The sequence below is a fragment of the Ictalurus punctatus genome, chromosome 3, assembly GCF_001660625.3.
Source record: "Ictalurus punctatus breed USDA103 chromosome 3, Coco_2.0, whole genome shotgun sequence".
Taxonomy (NCBI): domain Eukaryota; kingdom Metazoa; phylum Chordata; class Actinopteri; order Siluriformes; family Ictaluridae; genus Ictalurus; species Ictalurus punctatus.
Window position 1 is genome coordinate 8336736 of NC_030418.2, and position 27526 is coordinate 8364261.

The window sequence follows — 27526 nt, forward strand, 5'->3', positions numbered from 1 at the left end:
TACATTTTTGTTCTCTGTTTAATTCACAGAAGAGCTGTTTTGCTGACAGGCCTATATACAGTACATAAATAAATCAAGTAGGTTCACATTGGTCTTTTTATGTGTTACTTTGTGTTATTAAAAACAACAGTCATGATCAATGTTCCAAATTATTCTGAAAAAAAAACTATGAAAAATGTAAAAATAACAGAATCCGACACACAGATAGCTGAAAAAGAATACTGAGGACAGAGATTTTGTATTTAGGTATTATTTTAAGTTTTACTGCTTGGTTTTTAAAGTCAGTTGAAAGTAAAGTGACAGAAAATTTGTTTCATATTTACAAAGATTAATCATTTTTGCCCTTAATGTTTCAGTTTAGAAAAAGCTTATTCTACCATCATTCCAGTTTCAACTGAAAGGGCAAAGCTCGCCTGTGGAACTTCTCCCTCATCAGAACTTATATGGAGAGATGAGAACATGGACCCGAGCGAGGTGTTTAGCCTGGAAGTTGCGATCCAAGTACTCAGCCATTTCCACATCCACGCTGAGCTCCTGTGGCCCGAGCAGCTGCTGGACGAGGATCAGCTCACCAGTCTGGCGGTCTGAGCGCTGCATGACAAACATGCCTCGTGCATGTCCTCCCTCCACAATGCCGAAGCGCAGGCTGTCGGGTCCTGGTCGGCCAGGAGCGGTCGCTGTGGCCATGCGGAACAACGTAGCTGGGATTTGGAGGTTTGAAGGCAGAGACAGGTAGTGATAGGAAACTGTCTTTGGAGCCAGGTGACAGGCACGGCTTGTCATGGAGCAGGGGTTCCTCTCACATTGACTGCAAAGGGGTAGGGCATAACTAATGATTAATTAATGGTTTATGAGTGAAATGTATTCGCATTGTACAAATTATAACACATATCACTATGATACTGTGATTATTTCTAGCAAGATTAGCGGCATTCTCTTAATAATGGTTTATAATGGGTAAAAGTCAATGTAGGTCAATTAGCTTTCCAAGTAGTATAGTAGTATCTTTAATAAAACATCTGTCATTGTAGGCTATACAAATGACAAAATAATAATTTACTTATTTGTACCAGTAATGATAGCAATAAAATATATTTTGTATATTTCAACCATAATATAGTTCATAGCAGATTACAAAGTAGAGGCTAAAAAGTATAGTTTGGCAACTTGCATATACACCGATCAGCCACATCTGTCTAATATAGTGTAGGTTCCCCCTTGTTCCACCAAACAGCTCTGAACCGTCAAGGCATGGACTGCACAAGAGCTGGTATCTGGTACCAAGATGTTAGCAGCAGATCCTTTAAGTCCTGAAAGTTGCAAGGTGGGGCCTCCATGGATTGGACTTGCTTGTCCAGCACATCCCACAGTTGCTCAGATTGAGATCTGGGGAATTTGGAGGCCGAGTCAACACCCTGAACTTTTTGTCATGTTCATCAAACCATTACTGAACAATTTTTGCAGTGTTGCAGGACACATTATCTTTCAGAAAGAGGCCACTGCCATTAGGGAATACTGTTGCCATGAAGGTGTGTACTTGGTCTGCAACAATGTTTAGGTAGGTGGTGCATGTCAAAGTAACATCCACACGAATGCCAGGAACCAAGGTTTCCCAGCAGAACATTGCCCAGAGTATCACACTTCCTCCGCTGGGTTGCCTTCTTCTCATAGTGCATCCTGGTGCCATTTTTTCCCCAGGTAAATGACACACCCACACCCGGATGTGCACATGGTGTAAAAAAAAAAAACGTGATTCATCAGAACAGGCAACCTTCTTCCATTGCTCCATGGTCCAGTTCTGAAGTTCATGTACCTATTGTAGATGCTTTCGACGGTGGACAGGGGTCAGCATTGGCGCTCTGACCGGTCTGCAGCTACACAGCCCTACACACAGCAAGCTGTGTTGCACTGTGTGTTCTGACCCCTTTCTATCATAGCCAACATTAGCTTTTTCAGTTTGTGCTACAGTAGGTCTTCTGTGCAATCAGACCAGACGGGCTAGCCTTCGCTTCCCACATGCATCAATGAGCCTTGGGCACCCATCCTTCATTGGACCACTTTTGGTAGGTACTAACCACTGCATACTGGGAACACCCTGCCGTTTTGGAAATGCTCTGACCCAGTCGTCAAGTCATCACAATTTGCCCTTGTCAAAGTCACTCAGATCCTTACGCTTGCCCATTTCTCTTGCTTCCACCACATTTACTTTGAGAACTGCCTGTTCACTTGCTGCCTAATATATGCCACCCCTTGACAGGTGACATTGTAACAAGATAATCAATGTTATTCACTTCACTTCTCAGAGGTATTAATGCTATGGTTGATCAATGTAGTGTCAACTTACTGAACCTCAAAACATCATCTCACTAATAGCTTAGTTTCCTGACCCATAGCTTGGTTACACAATACATATAAGTGGACAAACATATAAATATGCTTGATGCAAATGAATTAGTTTTCTTAGAAATGTTTTCATGCTGAAAGAAATTGTGGAAAATAAATGCATACCTTGGCAAACTCTTTCATTTAAAGTCTAAAGCTGGCAAGACTGTCCACAGTTGACATAAACGCAACTCATTTCGACACCAGACAAAGCTCATTGTAAATTGTTTGGCCAGTATACAGTGGGGTCCAAGAGTCTGAGAGCATGAAAGAAAATGCTTCTGTTTTGCAAGCTTTACAAATTTAATACAAAATTTTTAATTACAAATGATATTATCATTTAAAAATGTATAGAATATTTACATGAATTTGAACATGTGCACTCGAGCTGGCATGGGCTCCTTAAGTTTTCTCCACAAGAATCTTGAATACTGAATATTTATTAATACTTATTTTGAACATGTCATTTTTAAATTTCAGTTATTTCTTTAAAACATTCTGTTTATTTCCAGTTATAAATGGAAAAATAAACTAAATAAAACAGAATTTCAATGTGGTCTGAGACTTTTGGACTCCACAGTAGCTCCTGTTGTTGTTGTTAGTGTTGTTGTTGTTGCAGATGTCCATGCTGGAATACTACAAAGGCGTTAAGGTGAGAAGAACATCACAAAAAAAAAAACAGCACAATTTGTGTTTGGTCTTTATGGCTGTTTCAGTTGTGTGTGCACTGGCACTCACAGAGGTGACGTCTTGACATAGCTGATATTTCCGTGCAAGTGTGGGCACTCTGGATTTACACACTGGAAACCTCCTCCGGTGTTGACACAGGTGGTGCCACGGCTGCAGTTATGCTGTTGTGTAAGACACTCGTCCACATCTGGAGCAGCATAGGCATGTGAGGAGGAAGGAGAGAAAGAGAAACAGAGAAAAAATAAAAGAGTTTGAGTGAGGAAAAGAACACCCAAAAACATGAAGATTGGTCATGTGGTGATAAGGAACAGGTTTAACAGAACATGCATGATGAACAACTGAACATCTCTTCATCTAGATACCAGGTACAACTCTCTCATTCTCACACATGCCAACCTGCATAATTCACAGCCCATTCTGTTCATCCGTTTTCATCTCTTCAGCAATGCAGCATCATGTCTTCACCACAGAGACATGGCTACACAAACACATACTGGACTCGTATTAGCCTTGATGGATTTACAACTCTAAAGACAGACAGAATTCACCATCAACCCAGCAATAACAAGGGTTAGGCCTTTGCTTATGAACAACAGATGGTATAATCCTGGAAATTTTACAGTTAGAGGACTACTGCTTATAGAATGCATCAGCAACCAGAATCTGCTGAAAGCATTTTCTCTGACATCATATATGCAATAATTATGACACTAAAGAGCACATCTGTGGCAGTTTCAGAGGATTTTAACCATGTCCCTCTTACTTGTCTCTGAATCATTCAGTCAGTTTGTGAAATGCAGAATGAGATGACATGAGATTTTGTATAATTATGTAATGGATACACACAGTTCCTCTGGCGAAATCATACCACAATCTTGTTTACTTCAACCTACAAGAAGAAGTACAGCAGCTTCTGTATGGATTTTGTAATACCTTCTATGGTCTGTGATTGATTTGAAATCACTTCTTAACCACAAAAAGAAACGAAGCGGATGCAATAAAAGCTCACAAATAATGAGTAAGGAGGTTCCTCATTCAAGAACAAGAGCTTTTCAGATCAAATATTCGCACTAGTACATGCACCAACACCTTTTTTGTTGAAAAGAGCTTGGATCACTACGATGCTTGATTTGAGGAGCTGTACACTCAAAATAAAATAATAAAAAAAAAATTTTTTTTTAAAAACAGCAATGAAAAAGCAACGAAAAGCAAAAAACAAAAACAAAAAACCTCTTCTCTCTTTCGTATAATCACTGTCTGTGATAATGTTTTTGTTTTGTAAAGATAGTGAACATTTGGATAAAAATGTTCTGCAAGCCAAGGGGCATGGAGGTTAGTGGTTAGCACGTTTGCCTTTATACCTCCAGGGTTGGGGGTTAGATTCTTGCCTCTGCCCTGTGTGTGTGGAGTTTGTACATTCTCCCTGTGCTTCGGGGTTTTCCTCTGGGTACTCTGGTTTCCTCCCCCAGTCCAAAGACAGGCACTGTAGGCTGACTGGCATTTCCAAATTGTCCATAATGTATGTGGGATTATGCCCTGTGGGTTGGCAACTGTCCAGGGTTTCCCCAGCTTTGTGCTGCAAGCGTTGGACTACTGATCAGAAGGTTGTGAGTTCAAATCCCAGCACCACCAACCTGCCACTGCTGGGCCCATGAGCAAGGCCCTTAACCCTTAATTGCTCAGTTTTATAAAATAAAGGGCGTCTGCTGTTAATGTAATTTTAATGAATGCCATTTTAAAAAATAGTAGAAAGAGTTTTAAAAATTAGCAGATGACAGAAACAACTTTAATGAAATAGTGGTTAATATAGGGGGTATTAACCCTAACCCCAACCCCCTAATCCCAACTCCCTAACCCTAACCCCAACCCCCTAAGCCTAACCCTAACCCACTAACCATAACCCCAACCCCCTAACCCTAACCCCTAAACCTAACCCCCTAATCCTAACTTCTTAACCCCCTAACCAAAACCCCCTAACCCTAACTCCCTAACCCCTTAACCCTAAGTGAGGGTTGCTAAACTAGAGGAATGTCAAGCTGATTTTTGAGGTTGTTCCAGGTCCCCCACCAACACCTTATCAGTAGACAGGAAGTAACTATCTAGTTTCGCTCTCTCTCTCTCTCATCCCCACCTGTATGCTTTAAATCTCTGGACATCAGCTGCCACTGAGTGAGAGTGAAGATGTACTCCATCCTTCACCTCTCCCACCACAGCCTGTCTTTCACTGGTAGTCGTGTTGTGTATTAGGACAATGGTATTTGCACTGGTTCTGTAAACCATATCATCTGTTTTACGGGTTCCCAAATTAGAGGTAGCTTGACTTTCATATGGAGTCATGGGAGAATCATTCAGCCTAATCTTTTCTTTTATTCAGTTATTTTACGAATTAATATTAGACTGTGAAAATGAATTTTGTGTGCTAATATTATGGTTACTGGGAGTTACATTCAATCAAGCCACATTTAAATAAAAAAGTGCCCATGAACCATTACTATGAATGAACACTAACTGGTTTCGCTAAACATTCCACAGTGTTACAAAACAAGACAGACCGAAATGTTTTGACTCTGATGTGCCAACAATAGTGGCTGTCGCTGTTAATCCCTCCAGATGTGCAGAAAGTACACAGGTGGGATTGTGAACAATTGTATCAAGGACAAACCAGGCGCCTCTTCTTCATGTCGGCCATATCACACCACCCCAGTATGTTGGGCCAGTACTGAATGAGCCAGTGGAAAGAGATGAACCCTTTCAAATCCACCATCTGACTTTTTGAAAAATGTGTGTGAAGAAATGCAAGCTCGTCCTTCTCACTCGAATGTAAGTCAGTGCAAGGAATCTGGTCTTTATGTTACTGATATAATAAAATGCTCAAATTAAATGTATAATAAAAAATGTAGAGTGGTCAAGACTTGAGGTCACTGAAAATTCATAGTATTCATTTGTGGTTGTTTGGACAAAAGTTTGGGAACCCCTGCTTTATACATTCACCCTCTCAGAATAAACATAATTGATTTAAATATATAATGCCTCACCTCTGATTTTTCTCGTTTAAATCAGTGTTTGTGTGCACACAAACAGACACAAGTGTTACTTACCCTCACAGCTCCTGCCATCTGCAAGCAGCTTGTAGCCACTGGGGCAGGAGCAGCGGAACGAGCCTGGAATGTTCACGCAAATATGAGCACACAGTAATCCATTGTCTGTTTTGTACACCTCGCACTCGTTCACATCTGCAGAGAGACGGATGAAAACACGGTCAAAAAAGGCTGTGAAGAACTAGACAGACATAGAAAAGCAATAATAAGGTGAGAGACGGATGACGAAGTAGTCTGAACAATGAAATGAAGTGGACAGCCAGAGAAAGGGACACAAAATAAACAGAAGCAGGAAAAAATAAACGAAAGAGCATGAATAAAAACTCAGAGGAATACACTCCTTTCCTTCCACTCATGTGTTCAGTCTGTCTGGAGCCCTCCAGCATTTAATGGCTATTTGGCTGTTACGGACTTTGGACATCACACACACAAATGGGCCTTGAAAAGTGCACTTCCCACACAAACACCAGGAAAATATCAACTGCAATGGAAACTTGCATAGCACTATGCATACTCTTGTTTGTGTAAATGCACACTTTTATAAGCGTGCACAATTTGTTGACTCCACAATCGCACACTACGGACAATTTGGAAATGTCAATCAATGCATGTCTTTGGACTGAGGGAGGAAAGAACCCCCAACCCTGGAGGTGCGAGGCAAACATGCTAACCACTAAACTTAATAGTTCTACCTTTTATCTATCTTATTATTAGGGGTGGAAACTACTTAATTAAATGTACTTCATTACTGTACTTAAATAATATTTTGGTGTATTTATACTTTAATTGCGTATTAAACTTGAATACTTGTACTCAGGGGGAAAAAAACCAAAAACAACAATTTTACTACATTTTACTCCTTTAACTTTTATTTAGACCTTCAGAGAACTAATTTTAAAAAAATATAGATTTTTTCTTCTCACATCCAACAATACCTGTGCTACATATCAATTAAATGGGCTCAGGTTAGCATCCAATCATTTTAGATTAGCATCCAATAAGGTTCATCAACCTAGAATAAACTATCAACTTCTGCCAATTAATCATTCGCCATGACCTTCTCATGCTACACAATGTAGTTAACTCTAAAGATGTCCATGTGGATTAGCCACAAGACTACAGGATGAGCATCCCTGCCCCATCTCAGTAAAAGTAAAAGTAAGCAAAGACTTGAATAAAACTCCATCTAATTTGAAAAAGAAAAAAACAAACAAACATGTTAAGGTGGTTTGCTAACATTAAGTGGATTTGTTTAGCTTGTTTTCTTGGCTAATGTCAGGTTAGACTAGCATTGATTCTAATAGCTTACTGTTTGTAATTGGCTAGACAGCAATTCAAATTCTAGCTAAAGCTAAGTATTGAAAATAGGAGACTGATGTTTTCAAACATTTACCTTTAACAGTTTTAAATGAGAATGAGAAGTCATTTTTCACAAGAAAACATGACAGTAACTTAATTTTAAATACTTGAGTGCATATAAATGTAGTGGGTTTTTTTTTGTTGCTCTTTGTATGCACTTCAGTGCATGCATACATACACATTTTTTGATGCATTATCAATACTTTTTATTAACTAGAATTGTCCACCCTTGCATATTACACGATTCACATTCTGAAACAAATATAGCTGTGTTAAGAACAAGTTATGAATACTTAAGAAAGGAGACAGGGTGAGACCTCAATCATGTGCATACAATTTTTTAGAATTGAACTAGACTATCTCAAAGTTGTAGAACAAGCAGAAACATGTATTAAGAATGGTTCATGTTTATCTTCTAATCTAATCTAATCTAATCTAAGAAAGATAATTCTCAAACAGAAGGCCTTCTTTTTCTCAATGTAATGAGGAAGCTCCTAACCACTTGCTTGTCTACAGTGGTCTCATGTTGTCTCCATTTCCATCAGTTTGCAGCCTATGCACAATTACAGGCTGGTTCTCCTTTTTCTATCTTGATGATGCTCTTCTTGTTGTTCATGCTGACTTGTGCTTTTAGTGAATTGCTCTGTATTTGTTATTCTACGTATTTATGGCACTGTTTGCCTTTTATTTTATATACATTGTATTCAAAGGCATAATTTTGCTTGTCCCACAATAGTCCTGGAGGCTAGACATTTCCTCCCCTGCCCTGTATGCTTTAATGGTTCCCTAGATATTGATGGGATAGTAATAAAAGTTGATTTGACAGCATTAAAAAAATGAGAGGAAAAAGGAAGAACATACCCTGGCAGATGCTGCTGTGAGAGGTGCCACTCATATGGAAGCCTGCATCACAACTGCAGTGCTGAGCTTGGTCCACTTTAGTGCAGCGGGGTTTGCGGCTAAATTCCGGATCATTCACCACGCTCCACTCCGGAGGGGCTGAACGTGAGAGGGGAGGTGAGAGGGGATTAGGCTTCAGCCTGTGGCTGGCTGCAATGGGGCGCTGAACCACTGGCAGGCACACACACACACACACACACAGCACACACACAGCACACACACAGCACACACACAGCACACACACAGCACACACACACACACACACACACACACACACACACACACACACACACACACACACACACACACACACACACACACACACACACATATACACACACAGACAAGTACACATACAGGCATATAAACATAGACACATGCAAACATTCACTAATACACAGAATCACAGACATGCAAGACAAAACACATGTACAGTCAGGTCCATAAGTATTTGGACAGTGTCACAATTTTTGTACTTTTGTCTCTGTACACCGCAATGGATTTGAAAAGAAGCAATAAAGACGTGATTGAATGTAGAATTACAGCCGCCCCCCCCCCCCCCCCCCGGCTCTTAATGCATCGTGTTGCTTTCTTGAGAATCAATGAATGTTTGGACCTTTTGTAATTATTTTGTATGAGTCTTTCAGTTGTCCTCAGTGTGAAAAGATGGATCTCAACATCATATAAACACTGCTGGAAAGGAGTTAAATGTGCAGAAGATGCTAGAAAAGCAAAGACTGTGCAGGATCTGGAGGATTTTTCTGAAGAACAGTGGACAGTTTAACTGCACAGGACAAACAAGGGACTCATGAACAACGATTACAAAACATAAACACAGTCGTGGGTCATCCAGGTAACAACACACTGTATTAAGAATCAAGCCTATGTAAACTTTTGAATGGGTTCATTTGTGTAAAAGAGTGTCTTGTGGACTATATGTAAACATCTGTTATGTGAAATAGCTTATTCAGGGCAGAACTAAATAAAAAATAAAAATAAAAATGATTAACATTTTGCAGATTCTGCAAGGCGTATGTAAACTTATGAGCACAACTGTAATAGAATTGTCTCTTTAAAGTCCACATGGAAGACATCAAAGGAGACAGCATCTTAGTCGGAGAACATAGCTCGAGGACTGAATTTTTTTAAGGATCAAAAAGTGATCCATAAGAGCAACAGATGAATGCTTGATCAGCTTATCCTTCAAACTGGGCATGCTTTCTTTATTGCGCATGTGAGTGCACCGAATTAACCAGAATATTGGCATTATTTTGTTGTATTACATTTGACAACAAATGAACAACAGCATTTACTTCCTCAGACTGCATTTCTCTCCTGGATTTGCAATTAAAAGTAAGTGCTTGTGTTTTAAGACAATAGTAGCTGCTATATATATATACACAGTATATCACAAAAATGAGTACACCTCTCACATTTTTGTAAATATTTGATTATATCTTTTCATGTGAAAACACTGAAGAAATTACACTTTGCTACAACGTAAAGCCCGCAAACAGTTTGCTACAGACAAGCAGACTAAGGACATGGATTACTGGAACCATGTCCTGTGCTCTGATGAGTCCAAGATAAACTTATTTGGTTCAGATGTTGTCAAGTGTGTGTGGCAGCAACCAGATGAGGAGTACAAAGACAAGTGTGTCTTGCCTACAGTCAAACATGGTGGTGGGAGTGTCATGGTCTGGGGCTGCATGAGTGCTGCCGGCACTGGGGAGCTACAGCTCATTGAGGGAACCATGAATACCAACATGTAGTGTGACATACTGAAGCAGAGCATGATCCTCTCCCTTCGGAGACTGGGCCGGAGGGCAGTATTCCAGCATGATAACGACCCCAAGCACACCTCCAAGACGACCACTACCTTGCTAAAGAAGCTGAGGGTGAAGGTGATTGACTGGCCAAGTATGTCTCCAGACCTAAACCCTATTGAGCATCTGTGGGGCATCCTCAAATGGAAGGTGGAGGAGCACAAGGTCTCTGACATCCACCAGCTCCGTGATGTCGTCATGGAGGAGTGGAAGACGACTCCAGTGGCAACCTGTGAAGCTCTGGTGAACTCCATGCCCAAGAGGGTTAAGGCAGTGCTGGAAAATAATGGTGGCCACACAAAATATTGACACTTTGGGCCCAATTTGGACATTTTCACTTAGGGGTGTACTCACTTTTGTTGCCAGCGGTTTAGACATTAATGGCTGTGTGTTGAGTTATTTTGAGGGGACAGCAAATGTACACTGTTACACAAGCTGTACACTCACTAATTTACATTGTAGCAAAGTGTCATTTCTTCAGTGTTGTCACATTAAAAGCTATAATCAAATATTTACAAAAATGTGAGGGGTGTAGTCAGACACTTCTATAAACTATAAACACTCAGACACTTCTACTCAAGAAAAGTCTGCCAACCTCAGAGATGTGAACTACACGCACATTCTGGATTGTGTAACCCATCTTCTGAAAATGGCTGTAGCTTTTTACTGTACGTCAATATTGGCACAACTTCTAGATTTAAGCTGCCAACTCTGTATATGTCCTAAATTATTTACAGATTTAAAAAGGTTCACTAAATATCCATGGACTAGATTTCATTTTGTTATGGAACTGTTTCTGTTAGCTTAAACTTTAGTCAATTGTGGACATACCCTTTACAACACAGAAAAGAGACAGAGACTTGACAGAACGTGCTACAGTATGTATGGAATCGGATTAAAGAAGCATTTAATTCAAAAATGCTACACGTGGAAACTAGCGGGCTGCTAGTCAGCATGTCTGTGCCTAATGCTAACCTTTCAACTAAAAACAACACAACTATTTTACACTAAGTTTCAGAAAAAGTAATCATTTAAGGCTATGTAAAGCTTATGATATTGATCAAGGACAGTAATGTAGAAACTAGGCAGAAAAACAGGCCGTTTCACCTGTTTGAGTCTGGTGCTGACAGCGGCTCCCACTCCACTTGTGAGGACAAGTGCACTTGTACTGGTTGACCCCCTCATTACAGGTGCCACCATTCAGGCATGGGTTACTAGCACACTGACTTGAACCTGCTACTAATAAAAGACATTATAAGTGAGGTTATACAAGGGGAGGGAGAGAGAGAGAGAGAGAGAGAGAGCGCATCTTATAAACTTTCACAGCTAAACAAAGCTTTAACATAGATAACACATCGTTCAATGTTTGAGAAAGTAAATTCAAACAAAAATTGAAAAAAATAATGCTCAATTCATTTGATTAAAGCCCCTATAAAATAACAAAACCACGCTGAATCGAGTCTCAGAACAAATGGGCCACTGTGACTGCAAAACCATCAGGATTGCATTTGTATTATATTCTTTTATGATAAATCACAGGCTAATATAAAATACTTAGGAAAAGTCTTATTATTTTTTGACCAAAGCTATGAAAGAATGAAACGTTGTTGTTAAGACATTAAACATGCACCTTTTCTGTTTGACTGCTATAGTGTTACACAGGAAAAGCAAAGTGACATTTTGGAATGTGAAAAATGCTCTAAAGCAAAGGGATGGCTGAAGAAAAAAAAGAGACTCTGCAGTCATATACGGTACATACAGTCATGTGAAAAAATAAGAACATCCTATGGAAACTGTTTGCTTTTTTGACATATTTGGACAAGCAAAGATTTGATCCTCTTTGAAACAGTGCCTATTAATAAAGGTGATGCACTCTATCAAATGACATAAAATTTACATTTTGTAGTAATTTTCACAGTTTAAATAAAAAAAACAAAACAAAACAAAAAAAACAAATTAGAATCAGAAAGATAAGAACAAATTAGATAAGAAATAAGATTAGAATCAGGTGTTCAAGATTGGGTGCCAGTGATTAGAACATGCTGAGGGAGTGCAGGTGGAACCTGTCTTATTTATACTGTTCTCATATCTAGTGTCTGGTGTTCCCTTTGCTATTGAGGTGTGTGGTGTCATCATGCCAAGATCTAAAGAGTTCTGTGAGGCCTTCAGAAAAATGCTGTGGATGCCTATGAGTCTGCCAAGGGATTTAAAAATATCTCCAAATTATTTTAAATAAATCATTCCACTGTAAGGAAAATAATCTACAAATGGCGCAGATTTCAAAAGACTGCCAATTTGTCCAGGACTGGGCATCCCAGAAAATTCAGCCTAAGAGCAGGCCGTCTGATGCAAAAAGAAGTCTCTAAGAACCCCAAAATTTAATCATGGTATCTGCTAGTAAGTCTTGCAATTGGTGGTGTCAAAGTGCATGCTGCTACAATCAGAAAGAGGTTGCACAAATTTGACCTGTATGGGAGGCGTGCAGGAAACGCAAGACTACAGTTTGCCAGTGAGCATAGGCAAAGACCAGACCTTTTGGAATAATGTGCTCTGCACAGAGTCAAAGATAGAGTTGTTTGGCCACAGTAACAGCAGACATGTTTGGCGCAGACCAAAGACAGATTTTCAGGAGAAGCACCTCATACCAACTGTGAAGCACAGTGTTGGAAATGATATGGTTTGGAGTTGCTTTGCTGCCTCAGGGACTTGAAAGCTTGCATTAATTGATTCAACTATAAATTCTGCATCCTATCAACGAGTGCTTGAAGATAATGTCAGGTCATCTGTCCGAAAGTTGAAGTTGAACTGAAAGTGGACCTTTAAAAAGGATAATGATGCTAAGCACACTAGCAAATCCACCAAGGAATGGCTCAAAAAGAAGAAATGGAAGGTTATGGAATTGACTAGTCAAAGCTTGTATTTGAACCTCACTGAAATGTTGTGGGGGGGATTTGAAACAGGTAGTACATACAAGAAAACCCTCAAACATCTTGCAACTGAAAGAATATTGCATGGAAGAGTGGTCAAAAAGTCCAGCAAGTCTGGTGGACAATGATACAAAATGCCTAAAAGAAGTTATTTCTGCTAAAGGGGGCAACAGTAGCTTCTGAGGCCAAGGGTGTACTTACTTTTTCATAAGAATAACACATCTATTGATATTTCTATTGAATAAATGATTGAATAACAAATTTTCCTTGTGGTTTTGTTAAAGTATATAGACTTCATTAATAGACACTGTTTCAAATAGGATCAAATCGTTGCTTGTCCAAATATGTCAAAAACAAACATTTCCATGAGGTGTACTTATTTTTTTCACATGTCTGTATATAATTTAATAAAATTTGATTGGCTGAGTGGTGTTGCAAGAGTGTTTATATTTAATATAACTGGACTGGGACATTTCCCTGTGTAAACTTCCACTTCCTGGTTTGAAACTGTTTCTACAGTAGTGTAAGTGATATCCTTAGTGGACAAGGGAAACGATATATTTTTTTCTAAATATAACGTTTGACTTAAAATATAAAAGCTTGTCAGATGAAGATGAAAAGGAAGAAGGGAAGCCAATTTCACTGCAAGAACCTTTAATGGGACTGTAGAACTCAATGTGAGTGTGACTTCTTCAGGATCCATTTCTGCTAGTGGGGCAACAATAAACAAAACATTTGTGTCAGAAAGATCAGTTACTCAATATTAATTTCTTGTTTATAGAACTACACCCCCCCGCCCCACACACACACACGCACACGCACACACAAGGCAAAATTCTATTTTTTTTTGTGGCCTCTGGTAAAAAAAAGTTAATACAATTAGTTTTTGTGTGTTAGTGAGAAAGAAAGACACAGACAGAGAGAGGATTTTACAGCTATGCTTTCTGGGTATGTTCCTAAAATGCCCTTCATTATCCAAGTTGTTTCTAATTCCTTTAGATACTTCTGGAAGGAAAGTGTTGGAAATATGCTTATTTGGACAACTCCCTTTGTCCCTGACCCCCAGATTTGAAAACAGAGATTTATTTATTTATTTATTATCTTTTTCTGCAATGTTTGTACTTGTATCTTGTAAACATTCTGACCCAATAGGATTACATGCTCCAGGGTCTAGAGTCTATCCTCTTGTACCATTTGGAATGCCTGAGACTACTGCCAGCTGCAGCACTCAAGGAAGCCATCAATAGCATGCTAAGCATACTTTCCTGCCATCAAACCTGGAAACCGATTTAATGAAATGTGTGAGCGGATTTAAAGGGATATTTCACATAAAAATGCCAGCATGGCTGAAAGCAGGTGGGGACACGACAGTATCACAAGTGAGTCATTCATTAATTTTTTTTCAATCATTAGCATTTTTTAGTCAACCCTTCCAGTCATGCCCAGTGGGACTTCCTGGTACAAGCTACATGGGGAATGGGGTCTCTATAGTCTTGGCTGAAACAGGAGATTTTGGGCCCTGCTCTTTTTACACTCGCGCTGCCAACAACAGCTTTGGCACAAAAGCATGTAATAGAGAAAGACTCAGACATATGAGTGCAGGGTTGTTCTGTTTCAGGACATTTAATGAGAGCTTCATTCAGTTCAGCTCAGGAACTCAATCCACTGTAAAGAATGACTCTTTCTTTGCCTCAGGTTTATCAGCATGTGAGTCTTCTTTACTAGCTGTGGGGTTCATAGTCATTGTTTAGAAAGCCTGGTTTCGGAATTCCACCAATTCAGTAAATGGATTATGTCTGCACTCGTTGTCCAGGCTGAGACCGTCTGACCGAGGTGTTCTCAGTCCCGTTCCAAGTGAACTCTTGTGTGGTTCAATTGAGATCAGAAAGCAATTCAACCCTGATTAGATCCGACTGCAGGAAATGAACCAAACATGCCATGCATTTTTCAGTTTCTCCTAAACTGAGCCACAATACTATGTTGCACTGGGTACACACACCTCCAGATGTCATGTGATATCTTGTGGCGTTCCCCAAGGCTTAATTTTGAGTCCTTTGTCATTTAACTTATATATGCTACCATTAACTGGTGTAATTAATCAATAGAACATGTCCTTCCATCAGTATGCACATGACACACAACTCTATCTCTCACTTGCACCACATGCCCACAAGTTGATTAGCACCCTTGTGAACTGCATAGAGTGCATAAACTTGTAGATGTCCCAGAACTTTCTGCAGCTAAATAAAGATAAGACAGCGGTACTTATTATCAGAAATGATGCACAGAGAAGTTGATGTTGATTATGTCCTGAGAAGTTGATTATGCCATATCTAGAGTCCTTGTCTTTCAAGGCTTCGTCAAGAATTTAGAGATCGTGTGTGGCAGTGACCTCAGTTTAAAAAAAAAGATATTAGCAATGTTTGTAAAACAGCATATTATTACCTTCATAACATCTCTAAAGTATGTGATATTCTCTCCCCCACACTTAGTGAGAAACTCATGCGTGCATTCCTTACATCTAGACTTGACTACTGCAACAGTGTTTTGGTTGGCTTACCAAAGAGCTCCATAAAAAAGAGTTCAGAATGCAGCTTCACGAATGCTGACACATACTAGACTGAAGAATCATATCACTCCGGCATTTAAATCACTTCACTGGCTACCTGTGTTTTACAGAATTGATTTTAATATACTGTTATTAATTTTTAAATGTCTTCATGGTGGTGCTCCTACATAACTCTGTAATATGATCACTAAATTCAGTATACTCCTGTTGACACTTAGGTCATCCAACAGCCTGCTGGATGTACCACAAAAAATGTGGCCGAAAAGCGGGAAGTCTGCCTTTAGTCACTACGGCCCTAAACTGTAGAAGTCTCTCCCTGACAATCTACATGCAGTTGATTCAATTAGCACTTGTAAAAAGTATCTCAAAGCACATTCGTTCACTGGGGCCTTTTCTTAAACCATTTAATTTCCATACCTGATTTTATCTGTATCCTTTTATTTCAACTATCCTTTATCCTACTAATTATATTTTCATGCACCTACTGTCATGTATGTATATTGGTATAGTGATAATAAGTCTTTATTAATCACATAGATATTACAGCACAGTGGAATTATTTTCTTCGCATGTCACGAAGCTGGGGTCCACCAAGGGCCCACCAAGGGCAGCTTGGCAGTGCCGGGGCTTGAACCCTTGACCTTCAGATCAATAACCCAGAGTCTTAACCGCCAAGCCACCACTTCCCTCAACTGTCTCAATTGTAAAATCTTTCCATCGATGCTCACTATGTTCCCTTACTGGAAATGACGTTTTCTGAAGCCTAATAGCTCGAAGAAAATGGGGGACGAACTCTCAGCCAACTTCCAGCTACAAATGTAAGTAGCTTGTTATTGAAGCTCTCAAATGATTACTTACGTCAGCAATTTTCACCTTTACTTCACATAATATATACGCTTTGTTTAAGTCTAACAACTTTTAAGTGTTTAATGATTTTTTTGTTGAGTTTGTTGAGAAATTGAGTTATCAATGTCCCAATGTGTAGTGAGCCAGGGTCCTTACCAGTGATCAAACTCATACAACATATACTGATTCACTACCTACTGAACTAGGGAGCTGGCTAAGATATAGGTTACTCTATGTCTTCTGTAAAGCACTTTGTAAACATTGTTTTAAAAGGTGCTATATAAATAAATAAAGCTTTGCTTAAAAGGCAGCCAAAAGTCAGAACTGTAGAGCTGCAGAAATGTGTTTGGGATACATCGACCAATGACCAAAAAGAAAAAAAAACACTGGATGAGGGCATCTTTTGTTTTAACATTGTCTTGTGCATTTGTTTTGATTTGAGTCTTGTCTCTGCCCCTTTCCTGTCATTGGTGTGTTTTCCTGGGTTTCCAGGTGTTCTCTGTTTACTAGATTGCATACGTCTACCCTCCTGGGGCCTGTACCATGAAGATAGTTGAACAAACTCAGGGCTATGAGATTAGTTTCGAGCTGAAAACACCGAACCAATCCAATCAGGCTTTATTGGTACCATGACCCTGGTTATCAACTTTCTCTCGACTCAGGCTTTGATCCTTTGATTATTCCATGAGCGTGTGCACATAAATGTGAGATGTCGATACGGAACAACAAATAGTCTATCCCTAAAAACTCTTTCTCTGCGAAGTGTTCTTCTTACAATTTGCAATGGGATGTCCACATGATTACAAAGAACTGGTGAAGTCATTGCAACAGACACTAAGTTGAATTAGTTGCATCACTTATACTAAATATCACTTTGCTCACAGCTGATTGGTCCAAGTTGGGTTTGAGTTCTCTTACTCAGAACATAAACTGCCCCAGAGCAGGTTAGTCATTGGCACCAAGTTATTATGGTGATAAAAGCTGAGACACTTTCATGGTACCTAAAACTCAGGGTTGGCACAAACTAAACTACCTGGCTAGCCACCTAAACCAGCTTCATGGTACATGCCCCTGTAGTACTGTGTTCCTTGTTTCCTTCTTTTAAGTTACGTCTGTATGTTGATTGGTACCTGTAGTCTTTGTTTATGAATATGGATTATCCTTGGTTAATGTTGTCTACTTGTGTGTTGACCCCTACCATGGGCCTTGACTATGATTATTGTACTAGCCCAAATAAACCACACACTGATTTTATTCACTTAAATCCTGCCTCAAGTTACCATATGTTAGAAAAGACTTCACATCTCAAAGGTGAACTTTGAGTCTTGTAAGTGTAGGTGAAAATGAGGGTCCAATGTAGTTATTAGCAAGTCAAATCAAACAGCAAAATCCATTTTGCTGTCCCAACATGTCAAATGAAATGATTCCCTCCAGCATTTTAGCAATTTCCTTATCGAGAAAGATTCATTTTGTGGCTAAACAGTAGGGGAGAAAAGGTATTGAATGCGTCAACATTGTTTTCATTAAATATATTTCCAATGAGGCTATTCACATGAAAAGTTCACCAGACATCAGTATTGACTCAAGGAATCCGGAAATATAAAGAATTCACAACATTAAAGTCCATAAATAAAGTTATGTGTAATAAAGTGGAATGACACAGGAAAAAAGTATTGAACACGCTAAGAAAAAGCAGTTCTCCAAGTCAAGGTAAGGCAAGGAACCAGCTGAAATCTGTAAGTAGTTAGAAAGTAATTATACCTCCTATCTGTGCAAATTAATATCAGCTGGGTTAGTAAATTGATGGTCTATAAAAGTGCTTTTCTTTACCAAGATGTCACACAAGAAACATCTCATGATGGGTAAAAGCAAAGAGCTCTCCCAAGACCTTTGCAACCTTATTGTTGCAAAACATATTGATGGAATCGGATACAGACGTATTTCAAAACTTCTGAATCCTCCAGTAAGCACCATTGGGCCCATTATCCGCAAGTGGAAGCAACATCACTCTGTCACCAATTGGCCACGCACAGGAGCTCCTCGCAAGATTTCTGACCAGGGAGTCAGAAGAATATTCAGAAGAGTAGCCCAAGAGCCAAGGACCACTTGGAAAGAGCTCCAGAAACACCTGGAGGCAGCAGGTGCCATCGTCACAGAGAAAACAATAGGCAATGCACTCCACTGACCAGGCTCACCCTGCAAGACTCCATTACTAAAGAAAAAGCATGTCGAAGCTCATTTAAAGTTTGCTACAACTCATTTGGACAAATACTGGGAGAGTGTAGTCTGGTCAGACAAGAGCAAAATATAATTGAAGGAATGATGAATGGAGCCCTTTACCGGGAGATTCTTGAGAAGAATCTGCTGCCATCCACCAGGATGATGAACATGAGACGTGGGTGAACCTTCCAGCAGGACAACGATCCAATCAATCACCTGACTTGAATCCAATTGAACAAGATTTAAAGACAATATGTTTAGAAGAATGGGTCAAAATCACACCTGAACACTGCGGCCAATTAATTTCTTCATACAGGAAGCGTCCTGAAGCTGTCATTACAAACAAAGGCTTCTCCACTAAGTGTCCAATACTTTTTTCCTGTGTCATTCCACTTTATACACATAACTTCATTTATTGTCTTTAATGTTTGGATTTCTTTATATGTGTGGATTTCTTGAGGTAATACCAAAGTCTGGTGAAATTTTCATGTGAATAGCCTCATTGGAAATATATTTACTGAAAAACAATGTTGATGCGTTCAATACTTATTTCCCCCACTGTATATACTGTAAACACACCTGGCAATCAAGACGATATCTTTTTAAAATACTTTTCATTAACTCCACTTTTACTGCTAAAACACTTTGTGAATTACTCTTGAACTGAAAATATTAAACGCGTTCAAATATAGAATTAACACAACCATATTAAAAAGCTTTCCCTAAATCTGCTTGTTAGAAGCTAATTTCAGCTCTTTAAAAAAAAAAAAAAAAAAAAAACTTTAGTGGGAAAGATATATATATTTTTTAATACAGCCTTTGTTCAAATGCTCCAACTACAGTCTCCATCCACAATCATTACTCTCCCTGTCTTGCAAATTGTAATCTTTCTTGCTGCTTTTACAGCAATACAGAACTTGAAAATGTCAGTTAGGCACAATTTCAGTATGGAGTTCATCAGAGAAATGGCATAAGACAAAAAGTTTCATTGGTAAAGGATAAAGGCTGTCATCTTACTTGTATGTGCTCTGATTCTGGTCAATGTTTTTGCATAGTAATACTTTTATTTCCATAATTATGCTAATCTCATATTGAATGAGGTGATATTAGTACAGACCTTTACAGAGTGCACTGACTCCACTCCAGCTGCCATTCTCTTGGCACACGCGAGTTCCTGAGCCCACCAAATGATAACCTGAAGAACACGTGAAGTGCACTTCATGTCCAACTAGGTACTTGGAGCCAAACTTCTTCCCATGAGTTGGAGCTTCCAGAGCAGGACAAGTGGATGAGTCTACAAATACAGAGAAAAGCAAAGAAAAGGAAGGAGATGGGAACGGATGGTATGTAGTACTGTTGGAGGTTTTTTTAAAATTCTTCTTTTTTTTTTTTTTTTTTTTAGCTCCATGCCCGTCTTGCCTACAATGCCTTGTTGAATATAGCCATCTGTATTAGAATGTTAGTCAAAATGGCATAAAATACCAATCTCCTATGTGAATACAAAAAAGAAGACACTGGGAATATTCTTATAAAAAAAATAAGTACGGTTTTGTAGTTTTACCCAGTAGTAATCAAACTTGACTGATTTCCCAATGGAAGCATACACCCACCATCCACTTTAATAGGAACACCTGTACACCTTCTCATTCATGAAATTATCCAATCAACCAATCATGTGGCAGAAGTGCAACACAAAATCATTTAGATACAGGTCAAGGGCTACAGTTAATGTCATAAAAATGGCACCAGAATGGGAAAAGTTTGTGATTTAAGAGGCTTTGATTGTGGCATGGTTGTTGACTCCATCTCCAAGGTTAAAAAGCAGCCCTGAATGTTCACACATAGGAACATTTTCTCAGCTATTTGGGGGAAAAACAGTTAACAGTGATGCGGGAACCTGCTGGCAACCCTGCTCACGGAACTTTAAAAAAAGAAATAAAGAGCAAGTTTATTAAAATGATACTAATGGGACAGGAAGTATTTAGTTTTAAACTGCCTTACTTTTCTCCAATATAAAATCACATTTCTCCTATATTTCTGTACAAATAAAGGAAATATGCTTTCATGTATTGAGCTGTTGCTCGAAATAGCTCATATAGACCACATACTGTGCACAGAGCTGCATATCTCTGCAGGACTCTCTAAAAATTGATAAGTTCATTCATTTAAAATTATTGTAAAACTTGTAGGTTAATTGCATGTGTTTTTCATTGTGCTCAAATTATCGTTCACCAGCATTATTAAAACAAAATGTTTTAAGATAATCAGACGGGTATTACACTAATAAAATACACGGGTATACACTAATTAAAGGATCATATTTTGACTCTCAGCAACACTGTAAATGCATCCCGGTTTTATAATAGGTTCAGATAGTGTGTCCAGCAAAATTTTCTGACTTTTCTGCAACATAATAAATCCACAAAATAAAGTAAATCTGGTTGAATATTATTAGATGACTATTGCTGTCAACTGTAGCCTAAATGACAGTTTCTTGATTAAGGAAAGACATTGTTCTTTTCAAACACATTTAGCTTGCTTGCTCGATCACAGCAGACAGAAGATGTACTGAACATTGCTATTTGTTGCTATAATTTGTGATAATTTTGTAGAATGACTTGGGGTTTTTTTTCAGTGTTTTCAAGTGGTTCAGGGGTACAGTAATAGGGTAATACAGTACTTCCCATGAAATGCCATGAAATGCACAGTGTTATTCGAGGTGTTGACATAATTTCCACTAAAACAGGAAGTCAGGGAGGGACATTTCGAATGGCTCCTCCCCCATTCTAAATTGCCAATAGCTTTCAGCTCGGGATAAGCTGTACTTGACAGTTAGTACCATGGATTTGTATAATGTTGGGGATGGGACAATTCAGATTCTGAAGTGAAGCTGAAATGCAGAATGATTTCATCAACATCGTTGATCCGTATCGCATATATCTTCTAAATGCGAATTTTCTCATTGTTTTGGAGCACACTAGCTTATAGATAACCTTAAGGCTGGCATACTGTATTCATTCTAAAAGCCACAAAACTTCAATTTGACTTCATGGGGACTTTATCATACACATTTTAAAAATAAATAAGTAAAAAAAAACCTATACCCAAACCCCCCACCCCTCAAAAATCACCTTCTAGTACAAACCATGCCAACTTGCAGTTTAAATCTGAATTCGAATACAGCTATGAACATTTTGAGCACTAAACGGATACAGATACAGGCATCGCATTACACCTGTATTATGTATAGATGTCTTCACATTTTGAAATCATTAACTCTACTTTTAGTGTTCTATGACCCCATTATCAAGATTTCATTCACACAAAATAATAACATGCACATTAACATTGCATACATACGTGAAGATTGGTCTGCTTGTGGAAACTTGGACACAGAGTTCTGAAGGCTGGTAAGCTTGGATTTCATTATTCTGAGACCCTCTGTAAACCGGATCTCCTGCCCCTTTAAGAATTTCTCCATCTGGCGAAGCACACTCATCACTCTCTGCTTGTCTATGCAGCCCTGAGATATTAACAACCACATAAATATAATCAGGCAACAGATAATCTACAGGCTGCCATTTGCTTCAAAGCCAATACCTTAATTAAAGGCATCCTCATGACATGGAAGCTGTGGAAAAACCACCAAAAAATCTCCCAATAAAGCATTGGTTAGCTTTGATACCTAAGAAGCAGCACATACGACTGATTACATCCAGATGTGACTGATTCTTTTCTAAAATGGGTGAGAATGGTGGTTCTGTACAGTAAAAGAAGAACAAGGTGAGGATTACCGTGTTTTCCCAAGTTTGCCCAAGGTTAAACTTAATGAGCCTGAAAATTAGCAGCTGCAAATGTTGCTACATCTGTGGCCACTTATTCATTACCAAATGTATACCAATTATAATCGAACTAATTATTTTGGTATTATTAATTATTACTAATTATTATTACTCTTAGAAATAAAGATTAAAGGATGACTGTGATATGACTAATGATATGAATTAAATTAGAGTTCATTTGGATACAAGTATACAAGTATGTATTTTATCATTTTGAAATAATCCCGTGTTTCATTGTCCTTATTAAAACAGCTCCATAAATAACTCGGTCATATCCACGTAAGAAAACAAAGTTACTTCATCATGTCTCTTTGATCTGGAATCTTCAGGATACCTTTTTTTTTATTTGTTTGCTTTTTTTTGTTGTTTTTTCCCTTTATATTAACTTTTAAAAGATATATGCATACATATTGTTCTGCTTTCTCATTTCACAGGTCAGGTAATATCTACTAGCCAATCCTAGGAGGCAGGAATAATTGTGCACTTTTAGCAGTGTCACAAAGAAGCTTTTCAAAACCCAATTGTAGATCTCTAATCAGTCCATACAGGATTTCGCAGAGGTTTTTTGTGATTGGTGTGGCCAAAACTGCTTGATTTTACTGTGGTTTGTTTTTTTTGCGATGCAAATTGCATCAAATGCGGAGTTTTTTTCAGAAATCTACTCGAATTGGCGAACTTGCTATTGCACCAAATTGTTTTGCACGATCTTTCACAGTAATGTTTGTTGGTAAATGAGACCTTTTAGCTGTACTCATGTTCGACGCACGTGAATTGAAGAGGGCTTTGGCTGAATGCGTGTTGTGATGAAGTCACATGACGTGTCTTGTCCCAAATCTGCAGAAATTCTGTGGTAATTTTGAAAAATTGCAAGCTCCTCAGAATATTGCGGAGTTTGCTTGATTGCAAAATCGTGGAGGGACTGCCTAATGAGCAAGCCAGAGGCAAGAGTGAGACAACATGAGCAAGAAACTTTGAGAGGAACCAGGCTTGTAAGGGGACCAACCTTCTTCAAGTGACAACTTCTTTTCCTTATTAGGTGGAACTTGTGTCAATTTCCTGATTACATTTGGAATTAAATGGGACATCTTCAACTCTGTGAAAAAAGATTAATCTGTTGTGAGGATAGCATGTTGGGTACATACTTTCTGCTCCGTGGATTGCATGAGAATAGACATAGTTGTAGCCGACAGAATCTACAAGCCTTGACCAGCCAGTGAATTTCAGTTTATTAATCTTAAAGTCCAAAATTATTTTATTATTAAATCTTGAAAAGAAACGTAGAAATTGAGTCCGAACACATATTTTCTAACACCAGCTAGCTAACACCAGCTAGCACAAACAAGCTAGCCACGAAATCAGCACATTGTATCCAACAAACTTCAAAGACTACGTTAAGACATTCCTCATGTTATTAGTTCTTTGAAAGTTTAAATAAAATTTAAAGGAGTAAAATGTAGTAAACTAAAATTCTGAGTACAAGTATATTAAAGTATATAGTATATTTCAATACTCAAGTAAAGTATAAACACAATAAAATATTATTTAAGTATAGTAACAAAGTACATTTACTTAAGTATTTTCCAGCCCTATTATTAAGATAGATAAAAGGTAGAAAATATTAAGTAAGGCAGAGGTTATCATGTTTGTCTTGCACCTCCAGAGTTGGGGGCTTGATTCCCGCCTTTGCCCTGTGTGCATGAAGCTTGCATGTTCTCCCCGTGTGAGGTGAAATGCATGCTCAACTGGGTTAAGGTCTGGTGACTTGGTCAGTCCAAGTCAATCTTACACTCCCCTGTAAATCCTTAACCCCCCCCCCCCAAACATTATGTGTTGCATCATCAATAAAGATGAATGAGCCTGTTCCAGAAATAGCCATACAAGCTCATGCCAAGACACTACCTCCACCATGTTTCACAGATGAGCTTGTATGTTTTGGATCAAGAGCAGATCCATTACTTTTCAGGTTCCAGAACTTTTGTGGCTCATCTCTTTATTTCTTTGCAAATTCCAATCTGGCTTTCCAATTGTTACTGCTGATGAGTGGTTCGCATCTTATTTCTGCACTTGAAGTCTTCTTCGAATGGTAGATTGTGATACCTTCACCCCTGCCCTGTGAAGGTTGTCAGTGACATCACTGACTGTCATTTTTTGTTTTTATTCATAGCTCTCACAATGTTTCTGTCATCAACTGCTGTTGTTTTCCTTGGCTGACCTGTTCCATGTCTGGTTGTTAGTACACCAGTGGTTTCTTTCTTTTTCAGGATATTGGTTATGCCCAATGCTTGTGCACTGGCTAAGATAGATTTTCCCTCTCTTCTCAGCTTCTCAAGGGCTTGCTTTTCTCCCATAGACAGCTCTCTGATCTTCATGTTGGTTCATCCTTTTTAACAACAAATGTAGTCTCCACAGGTGAAACCCAGGGCTCAAACCAAGAGTAGACATTCAGTGCTATTAATTATTTAAACAATTTAACAGGGCACACCTGGTCAATAAGAAACACTAATCAGTCGCATGTTGTGTCATAATGTGTCAATTGTACAGCGTGCGAGAGAGAGCAGAGAGAGAGAGAGAGAGATTCTTTACTGCATTTGTAATTGAAATGCGTAATGGCTCAAAATACACTGTACATCTTCATCTAATCACTTTGGGTATGATATTAGGTATGGTACTTGGTTGACTTCTTTAAAGGGTGATTGAGGAATGGGTAACTGTTCCAGCTTACTAATGAAATCTATTTTCAAAGGTACACCTCAGACAAGCTTATACACCCAACTTTTAAAAGCTCACCAGATGTACAAACCAAAGAACTCCAGGTTGCTCTATTTAATCTTTTTTCTAAGAGTGTGAGGCTCTACATCAGCTGAAGACTACAGTCAGAAAGGATCACTGCTACAAAAATATAGACAGCCTACATGCTTAAAAAATGTAGAACCCTTGAGGGCTCTTCCGCTGTCTCTAGGTTTTAGGTGAACCCCACAACGTTCCCAAGAGTTAAAAAACAAACAAACAAACAAACAAACAAACAAAACCTGTTGTAGGGTTCATCTAAATGCTTTGAAGGGATCAGAAAGGATTCCAAGTTGAACCCTTTTAGGAGTCTAAGAATATGTAATCATCAAATAAACTCCTAAAGAAGCTGTTAAGAAACATTTTCAAAAAGTGTACCAAGACAAACAGGTTCTAGGTATTAAGAAATTCATCATTTAGAGATGTTACCAGACACTTGCTCGGTTAAGGAGAGTTTTTGGAGTTCTTAGCTTCCAAACATTTCTGAAAGAACACCTGTATTGTTCAACAAGGAACATTTAAGAGCGGTAATCATGAGTATTGGTATATAGCTTGTGAATAAAGTAACTAAAGCATTTTAACACACGCGCGCGCGGACGCGTAGGCAGAGTAAGATGTTTCACTGACCTGCATCCCGTCGTTACAGCTATGTAAAGCCAACAGCGACAGAAACAAAACAGCACGGTACTGATGTGAGAGAGTCATTCTCCCAAATGCACTGCCTGAGCTCTTGTCTTAGGGTCTGATGAGAGACTTTGAGTGTTTTCGAGTCCAAAGTGCCAAGACAGACGCACTGTAATCCACAGCTTCACACAGCGCTCGTGCCTTTTTTGTACTCTTTTTTCCAGATGATGTGCAGATGTTGTTCTCTTGTCAAAGAGGCGATGGAGACGCAACCTGCTGGAGTTTCAGCAGTGTGCAGGACTCACCGGTCCTCTAACACACACACACACACACACACACACACACACACACACACAGAGAGAGAGAGAGAGAGAGAGAGAGAGAGAGAGAGACTTTTTACAATCCTTTATTTAACAAAAATCACACTATACATATTAACGTCAAGGTGACTCCATATATAAATAAATAAAAATGTAAAGGATCATTAAATTTTAGAAATAAATAAATAAATAAGTAAAAGCAACAACGAACAGTTGCTATGAACATTATCAGCCTAATGCTGGTGTAAAACAAAGTTCTCCCTCCACTACAGAACACAGAGCCTCCTCACAACACCACACTGCCTTGAACATCTCTAAGTCCTCCATACTTCTGTAAAAGTTAAAATCAATCAGAATTCATGATTTTATCAGTCTGGAGAGAATTTTTATGGCATCGCAGTCTGTGTTTTGTGCAACTTTGTTTTTCCTGCTCAGGTATGTTGCCATTTTTGCCTGGCCAAAGATAAAATTGATCACTTGAACCTGTTTCTTCTAACGTACTTAAAACCAAAGATAAAAATCGGAAAAGTAAAATCCACATAAAATGACCTCAAGTTGTTTTTAAAAAAAAAAAAAAAAACACAAACAATGGCTGCAATCTGGAGCAATGTATAAAAGCATGAAAAACAGTCTCTCTGTGTGAACAAAATGGAAATTCCTGTGTGACCTCAGGGTTTCAAATGGAGATAAAAGAATTTACAGAAACAATTCCATGTAAAATCCTTCATTGGAGGTCAGCAATTTTTTTGGTTAATGGTGGTTTGTATAGTGCCCTCCACTTTGGTTTAATATCATCATTAAAACCCAGTACACTTCGCCATTGGGTGTCCACTCTCCCATACAGTTTTTTCTTATTTAAAACTTTCACACAGGCTTTGTACAGAAGCTTACCGGACACTGTCTCAATGTTCATGTCACCTCTGGACTCCAGGAGGGGGCCCCCACACCTGTCTAGGTCTGGAGTGATGCCCAGCTGGGGAAAAGGTTCTTCCTCTGTAGGACCAGTCTCGCTTGTTTTGTTGTCCATCAGCTGAGCACGCTTCTCTGACGTTAGGGTGGACCTCCAGCGATGTAGGAGCTTATTTACAACACATAGGGACCGTAGTCCCAGGCGTGCTGCTAAGTCCTCTGCCTGT

General features: G+C 38.9%; 1 protein-coding gene across 3 annotated transcripts; it reads right to left on the reverse strand.

Annotated features, from left to right (window-relative positions):
- LOC108262435 (fibulin-7) lies at positions 1-26374 on the reverse strand. 3 transcript variants are annotated; one of them, XM_017462900.3, is made up of 8 exons: positions 26074-26374; positions 22178-22340; positions 19935-20111; positions 11363-11491; positions 8391-8528; positions 6171-6305; positions 3121-3259; positions 1-808 (listed from the first exon to the last, which is right to left on the reverse strand). In XM_017462900.3, the coding sequence occupies exons 1-8, from the start codon at positions 26149-26151 to the stop codon at positions 433-435; spliced, it is 1335 nt and encodes a 444-aa protein (XP_017318389.1). In that variant the 5' UTR covers positions 26152-26374; the 3' UTR covers positions 1-432. The 3 variants fall into 3 exon arrangements, with proteins under 3 accessions (XP_017318389.1, XP_017318387.1, XP_047010355.1); XM_017462898.3 differs by having other exon boundaries at positions 11363-11494; XM_047154399.2 differs by lacking the exon at positions 11363-11491 and having other exon boundaries at positions 26074-26372.
- Positions 26375-27526: the final 1152 nt, after the last annotated feature.

Bases quoted from the DNA above. Each gene is read 5' to 3' on its own strand.
- LOC108262435 (XM_017462898.3), bottom strand. From the start codon at position 26,151: ATGACTCTCTCACATCAGTACCGTGCTGTTTTGTTTCTGTCGCTGTTG. The intron at 20,112-22,177 runs GTATGTATGCAA...CTGTATTTGTAG, and splicing joins ACAAGCAGACCAATCTTCAC to ACTCATCCACTTGTCCTGCT. The intron at 3,260-6,170 runs GTAAGTAACACT...ATGCTGCTCCAG, and splicing joins AGATGGCAGGAGCTGTGAGG to ATGTGGACGAGTGTCTTACA.